This window comes from Bufo gargarizans, chromosome 9 (assembly GCF_014858855.1).
Source record: "Bufo gargarizans isolate SCDJY-AF-19 chromosome 9, ASM1485885v1, whole genome shotgun sequence".
Classification (NCBI taxonomy): domain Eukaryota; kingdom Metazoa; phylum Chordata; class Amphibia; order Anura; family Bufonidae; genus Bufo; species Bufo gargarizans.
Window position 1 is genome coordinate 77021420 of NC_058088.1, and position 8361 is coordinate 77029780.

The 8361-nt window shown below is 38.7% G+C and overlaps 1 protein-coding gene across 1 annotated transcript in view; it reads left to right on the top strand.

The window, feature by feature from the left end:
• Positions 1-2537, top strand: part of GPR50 (G protein-coupled receptor 50) — a 192052-nt gene extending 189515 nt beyond the window's left edge. Inside the window, exon 2 of the mRNA XM_044268506.1 lies at positions 1672-2537. Coding sequence (XP_044124441.1) covers positions 1672-2537 — 866 coding nt within the window. The remainder of the gene's footprint in view (positions 1-1671) is intronic.
• Positions 2538-8361: the final 5824 nt, after the last annotated feature.

Here is an 8361-nt window from a genome sequence, read left to right on the forward strand (position 1 = left end):
CACTCTGCCGTGTAGTGAAAGAATGTGCTCAGCGTCCTCCAGCTCTCACTGAGCAGACCTCGCTATTGTGCTCTGTCCCCTTGTCACTGGCACCTTGAACCTAAAGGTCACATAACAGCTGGTCCCACGTCTTCTCTGATAAGGTGCCCCTTGCTTTGCGCTTCTTGACATTAGCAGTAGTGATGTCATAAGGAGGTGTGGCCGGCCTTCACTCAAACAGCCTAAGCCCGCCCAGCCTTAGCTGCAGAAGACCAGGAAGTGAACAACAGAGTGACTGCAGGTAAGGATGAATAAGCGAGATGAGAATACCCCTTTAAGCAGTTTCTTATTTACTGTAAATCCAGGTTCTCACACATCTGGGCAGACTGCAAAGTTCATATTTTTTTTAAGGTATCCATAATAAACTCAGCTTTCTACTATATTCTGGCTAATTTACTGTTGGTTTGGATTCTAGTGTCAATCCTGAATTCTAATTTAAAAAATGAGTGAATTTAGTTATAATTTGATATCTGTGATTTTGGATGCATTACATTGGTCTGTATCCAAGATCAGGCTTATACAGTTATTTAATTATATGCAAATCTGAATGCTAGATCCAGTTCATCTCTAGTAAGCTGGCAGATCTAGAATTCGTGATACTGTAGTTTAGGTCTTGTCATCGCATAGAGAAAATTTTTGTTATTTTTGACAATAATGAAGTTAAAATAATTAATCACCAATGTATTGGTTGTACTTGGATAATTATAAATGGGGATATTTTGCGAGGAAAGTTGTGCCCAACATAACAAATTTAAAGGGAACCTGTCACAGGGATTTTGTGTATAGAGCTGAGGACATGGGTTGCTAGATGGCCGCTAGCACATCCACAATACCCAGTCCCCATAGCTCTGTGTGCTTTTATTGTGTATAAAACCGATTTGATACATATGCAAATTAACATAAGAGTCATATCTTACTCGTGTGACCAGAGAAGAGTCATATTTTCAAGCTCTGACTCATCTCAGGTTGATTTGCATGTGTATCAAATCGTTTTTTATACACAAAAAAAGAACACAGACTGGGTATTGCGGATGTGCTAGCGGCCATCTAGCAACCCATGTCCTCAGCTCTATATCCAAAATCCCGGTGACAGGTTCCCTTTAAAGGGTGCCTGCTGTAAATCAATCTATTGTTCACTATATTGATTCGTTTCAGTTGAATTACTACTACATAAATTAAAGGGGTTGTTTAAGACCCTCAAAAAATGGGGGGTGATCAGATATGGTGAATGAAAAAAGAAACACCTGCTCTGGACATCCCCATTCCTGAAGCACAGCTCCATCATGCCTGAGTCCATCTTAACCTGCATAGCCGGAAATTGACTATAATAGGAACGCCTGTTTTAGGTATTAGTGCAGAGATTCGGCTGGACAAATACAGAATCTTGGCACTAAAGCTGGAAACACCAGGATCCACGCCATATCCCACTATAGTCAATGGGCTCTAGCGGGGAAAGGTAATATCCAGCTATTGTAGTGCTAATGTCAAACTAGTTTAATTGAATTTGTTTGTTCTATCCTTTAGTTTAGTCTGTTTTATGTTATAATAGTGTCATTTTTGTCAAATTTTCTATGCATCCACCTACAATTATGTTATATTTTATTATTAATATTATTATGTTTTTTTTTCCAGGCAACATGTTTGTCGTCAGTCTATCTGTTGCAGATCTGGTGGTAGCAGTATACCCATATCCAGTTATTCTCATAGCTATTTTCCATAATGGATGGACGCTGGGAAATATCCATTGCCAAATCAGTGGCTTTCTGATGGGACTGAGTGTCATAGGTTCTGTTTTCAATATTACAGCCATAGCCATTAACAGGTATTGCTACATCTGCCATAGCCTGCGGTATGACAAGGTTTACAACCAGAAAAGCACATTTTGTTATCTGTGTCTAACTTGGGTATTGACTGTTATCGCAATTGTGCCAAACTTTTTTGTTGGATCTCTCCAATATGACCCACGGATTTTCTCGTGCACTTTTGCCCAGACTGTCAGCTCTTCGTACACAATTACAGTAGTTGTGGTGCATTTTATTGTCCCGTTGGCTGTAGTAACATACTGCTACTTCAGGATATGGGTCTTGGTTATTCAAGTGAAGCACAGAGTAAGACAAGACTCCAAGCAGAAGCTGACATCGGCAGATTTCCGGAACTTTTTGACTATGTTTGTTGTGTTCGTGCTTTTTGCTGTTTGCTGGGGACCTCTAAACTTCATTGGCCTTGCTGTAGCCATTAATCCTTTTCAGGTGGCACCGAAGATCCCGAAATGGCTATTTGTGTTGAGTTACTTTATGGCTTACTTTAACAGTTGCCTCAATGCAGCCATCTATGGTCTTCTTAATCAAAATTTTCGCAAAGAGTACAAAAGAATACTACTGGCCTTGTGGACTCCAAGACTTCTGTTTGTTGACACATCAAAAGGTGGGACGGATGGAGTTAAAAGCAAGCCATCTCCAGTGGTTACAAATAACAATCAGGTTGATGTGTATGTTTAAAGACATTGGACAGCCATTTTATATGCATTTTCATTCAATCAAAATTATTTTTAAAATTTTTCACCATGTGCCTGTTATCATGCACTTTGTCCTTATTTTAAATGATCAAAATACACAATATATTATATATATATATATATATATATATATATGAATCTATGGTCTTATTTGAACAAGAACATTACTTTTATACATTTGCACTGCAAGATTTTAAACTGCTATGCGACGAAATCCGTGACTTATAAGGTGTAAGCCTTTTGAAACAAAAACACACATGTTTAATAGGCTAATAATAGTATAATGAAATATTCTATGAGAATTTCACCTAGGGGCAACAAGCTCACACTGCTGAAGTCAGAGAGCACAACAATACACATCTACAATAATTTACTTACTGTACATTTAAAGGAATTGGCCAATTTCTGGTTATCACTGATCAATATGTTTGTGAGATGATTATATAGCACTTACTAATATAGTCTTTGATGACATTTTGCGCCATATTCTATATTTCATAAGGTATGCCCCTTGTTTACAAAACCTTTTGTGATGTCCTGTCCATAGAGGTCCTGTCCATAAAATGGCTGCTGATGGAGGGTCATATGACCAGCCAAATTGCATCCTCCATTCACACAATGCGCCTGCACAAATACGATGCACATCGTATGGAGGTGATTTGACCCTCCATTAACAACCATTTTATGAACAGGATCTCTGTGTGGATAGCTTAAAAGAATTTGTAAACAAGGGGCATAACTTATGAAATATTGAAAATGGTGCAGAATGTCAACAAAAACTATATTAGTAAGTACCATAATTATCTCACGCACACATTAGTCAACAATAACCAGAAAGTGGCCAAACCCTTTAAGTATTTACCCCCCCAAAAAAAAAACTTGAGTTACTCTCTCCCAAATTTTTTAAATGTTATCCAGAAATGTTTTGGTTATTGCTAAGAAATGTCATTTTTTGTGATTTACAAATGTCACGACAGGAAATAACAGCCATTACAGCTCCTAGGGTGGATCCTAGACCACTAAATTTCAAATCTAGCTATAAAACTAGTGCTAAAAGGGAAAGCAATGCACCAAAGAATATTAAGGCTAGTGCTGGAGACTGTGGGAGGAATTTATCATGTATCAATTTATCAATATTTGAAGTCAGTTTTTTGGGAGTCTGCACTGAAGTACCTGGTGCCAAATTTATCAAATGGCACACATTGTTTGTCACATTTGACATGTGTTTAAACACAACACATTTGTCTAAAAATGCTACTCCAGTTTTCCACCACCCCTCCTTCCTTATTAGTGTGGCTTTTGGAATTTTTTGTGACTTGCTAAAAAGGTAACAATGCCCGCTTTCCCACTTACTTTTTAAAACTGGAGTAAGGCTGTGTTCACATCACCATTTAGCTTTCCGTTCAGAAGAAGCGAGAGCAAAAGGGAAAAAAAAAAAAAAACTGGATCCTGTAAAAAAAAAAAAAATATCCTGTTGCATTAGATGTCATCCGTTTGAGCTGTTTCCATCTGAGATCCTTTTTTTTAGACGGGAAAAAAAAGTCCTGCATGCATGTTTTTGTCTAAAAAAAAGGGATCTCAGATGGAAATGACTCAAACGGATGCCAACTTTACAGGATCCTGTTTTTTTTTTCTGGGGAGCAGGACCTGGTAATAAAACCAGAAAAGTCCATACTGCATGCCCTTGCAGGGGCTAATAGTGAAGAGTAGGGAAATTCCTTAAAATTGACACCCCAGGTCAAATTGATTGTAAGAGAGTCTACTTCTCTGGTATAGAGATGTAACGACAACCTCCATAGGACTTGTAATGGCTGACATTTTTGCAATATTTTTAAACTTTGACCATGTTAACATTTATTATAATAAGAATGAAGAAGGATGGGATATCTGATACCATAGAGAGCCCTGTACATACATTGTGTTAGTTTGTCTCTTGGAAACAGAATGCTCTTGTGGGTAGTTTGTGTTGACTCCTGTAACTCAGGGATGTACAACCTTCTTTGATGCATGCAATGGGCGTATTTTCAACTATGGCACAGATTACATAATTAACCACTACAAGAAAATGTTCAATGCATTATTGAGAACTTAAAAAAAAGCTAAATCTTTATGCTTTTGTGCCTTCAAAAAGTATAATTAAACATTTGCTTTGTGTCTACAACTCACATACAGACCAATGTGTCTCCGTGGTTACAGACTACAGACCCTGTGTAGTCTGTTCCTGCAAACACACTCTCTTCTATTTGCCCCTGGGTCTTACATATATTTGGTAGATTAACAAGGGAAGAGGAACAGATGCATTGAGGTTTTTTTTGCAGCATGTTACCATGAAAACACATCTCTAGAAACATAGTTAGCCATAGAAGGTTTAGACGCAGAATGACAGGAAAGTTGTAATAAACATTTGCCAATTGAATTCATTTTAGATGTATTGCAAAAATTAAACATGGACATTCCCTTTAACTCTATTCCAAAGCATATACAGTTCATATACAGACTAATTCCTTCCTCAGCCCATAGCCAAAAATTACAGATACAGCACAATTTATATTCTTAAACACTTTTTCTGTTTTGCTTTTAGGCACATTGTAAGAAATTGCATGTACATGTAGTTTCTTAGGTTTTGCTGTGTCAGTAGTTAGTACCAAAATAGACCATAGCAGCATAAAACAAATGTCTTTATTTAATTAAAATCATAACTTCAGTTAATGTGATTAGGACTTGGTTCCAGTCAGGCTCGGACTGGCCCACCAGGGAACAGGTAAATCCAATGGTGGGCTCTTAAGTAAGGTTTGGCCTCAGTCCTCCACCCCTTGCATAAGTGGCACATGGCACAGTAGACTGACTGCGCTATCTATGAATAGGCAGCTTACAGAATCTCAACTTGCCTATGCCTCAATATAAAAAAGTGGGTAGATTATTTAAGAGAATTCCCAGTATATTATTTTAGCTCCACTGGGTGTTGCAGAAGACTTCTAGGCACAGAGGCACACTGGACAGTATACTCCTTATATCATTGCAAGAACCTCATAATCAATCATCTTGACTTGAGCGTCTTGCTGCTGCCTGTCGCTATGTGGACAGGTAATATCTGTATGCAGCTGTACATTGGGCCTCTTGAATGAATTTGATTGGTAGGCCTAAGGCACCCCAATCAATCACTGGTTCTAATAAATACATGTTAAGTAATGCTTTATGGGCAAGTAAATGACACAATTCATATGTGACTGCAATTAACCACAATAAATCAATTGAAAGGATCCAGGTTGGGCTGTTCACATTTTAGATGTGGTGGTCAAACATAAATGTTTACTAATGATCAAAGAATCTACTTGTCACTTATACCAACTGGTGACCATCAGCTTTCCAGGCAATGCAAAGACCGATACCCATATCTAAGTTGCTGAAGCCGGTCTTAATAAATGTGGCCCATAGTGTTACTTAAATCTTTCTATCTACAGTTCTAAGAAAAGGTAAGTGAACCATTTGGAATTACTTTGATTTCTGCATGTATGACTAATAAAATTTGGTCCGATTATCTAAGTCACAATCATAGACAAACACAATCTAAGGGTGCATTCAGGGACGCACCATTAATGAGGTGATGTGAAGCGGTGGCTTCAGGAGGCCCCATCTTGTGGCAGGCAGGGGTGGTGACAAGTTGGAGAATTACTTTTACACAGTGACAGCCAGGAGCAGATTATAATAAGGGCAAAATGTACTACTGCCTGGTGCTCTTGAATGTAAAAACCCCTGCTGTGAAATCGCCCCTTGAACTGCATCCTCCTCTCCATCCATGGCTATGGAGAGTCCTTTAGCTCCTGACTTCTGAAGCACTACACAGCAGCATTAAACATCATTGGCACAGGTAGCCAATGAGCAGCAGTGCTGGTTGTCACATCTAATACTGCTGCCAGCCATGCGGATTTGCGGTCCTGCACACAGCAGCCTGAAGACATCACAAGAAGACTCCTCATAGGAGTCGGCACTGCAGTAGGAACTGCTTAGGAGTGTTACTAGCCTCCCTCAGAGTTTTTCTAGAAAAAAATCCTAGGAGACCAGAGAAAGTTATATGCCAACTATTAGGGTAATTGAAGCATATTTCATTTGTACCCAAATCGAAACCGAAAAAAAAAATTCTAAAAATGTTCTGATCTCTAGTCACTATCCCTCACTCTTCCCTATTCTGACCAACAGTCTGACAAAGAGCCTCTCTACAGTGTACTCTAAGTCCAGATAGAGAGGAAGTTAAGGACTTCACACAAGAACTAGTATACATGAAAAGCTTAAACGATAACACAAGAATACCATTCATCCAATGTTTTATAAGGAAAATTTACATTGAACATTTACTTATAGGTTGTCCAACTTATCCTTGATGAAATAGTCCTTTCTAGACTAAAAGTGGATTTACACCGCCCAAATATCGGGCCAATTATCGGGAATGAACGTTCCTAGGAACGCTCATTCCTGAAGATCTGCTCGTCTAAAGGTCCTACAGATCACCTGATGAAAGAGCAACAATCTAAATGCTCAGAGGTGCGGAGACCTAAATTATCGTTCCCAGGTAGCAGAGTGTGCTGTCTAAACAACACTCTACTGCCTAGGAGCAATGACTTTGTATCGGGATGAGCAATAGCAATAGTGATTGCTCTTACTCATAGTGTGGAGATGATCGGTGCATATGAATGCTGCACTTCACCTCCACTTGATGAGCAGCTGAATGTTGGGAAGGAATGCTTCCTTTTTGACAATCGGCTTCTCCTTGGAGTGTGTAAATGCTCCTTTATTCCTCCTCTCCTTATCTAATGTTGCACACTTGCAGGGGCATTGTACAGGTTTCTTTTGTTGTTCTGAAAGGGAGATAAGAAGGACTCCCAGTTCAACTTGGTCTTAATTAATTTGTAGTTGAGGGGCCTAATCATCATCCTACCTTATTCTGGCACTGCTGCTCTGTTGCACAACCACTCTATTACAATACACAGAGTTGGTTTGCTTCCAAAATGTATGTATGCTCATTTTTATTACATCTCTACTCGTAACCTTTTTTTGCCAGTGCCAGTGCCAAAACCCCCTTTCTTTCCTCGGCACATGCCTCCCCAGTCCTCCTCTAGCTACACCTCTTCTCAAGGTTCCCACATGTCCTTGATGTTACTGCCAGACTTTTTATTACTAAAAATAGTTACTTGTAATGTTGGTGTTATTGTGATCAACATGTCTAATGTGAGAAAATATAGTGAATACATTTTAGACCATCATTTGTTGCCATTTTCCATAGTACAATTTATGATAACCATATTGTAGAGTCTTTTTGACTGTGTGACATTCTCCTTGAAGTTTTTTTTAGCTAGATGTCTCCTGAAAAGTGATGATCCAGTACCTGGATAAGTTTATATTGCTTCATGTAAATGTGCCCTTAGTACATTTATGACAGCTCCGATTACGAGGCAGAAGGTCGACTTCTCCTTTTCCACTTGAGGTAAGCTGTGTTCTTTGGTACGGACATATCTTTGGCTTCTGTACTTCTGGAGCTATGATTAATAAGCAAAATGCCCACAGAGATCACTGCATATATTTATTAGTTCACATTCTTGGAATAATGACCAAGCTTCTTACATGAAGTCATCATTTGTCTTTAACCTGCTTCTCATAGTAGAAGGTCACTGATGTAGATGGACATTTTCTTGCATTTCCTGCACATTCATGAGCATATATAAAGTGTTCTGCATTTATATACTGTAAAAATTGTACACACTAGGCAGATTTACATATAGACAGCCTAACGCAGTCTAAAGATGCTTCAAATT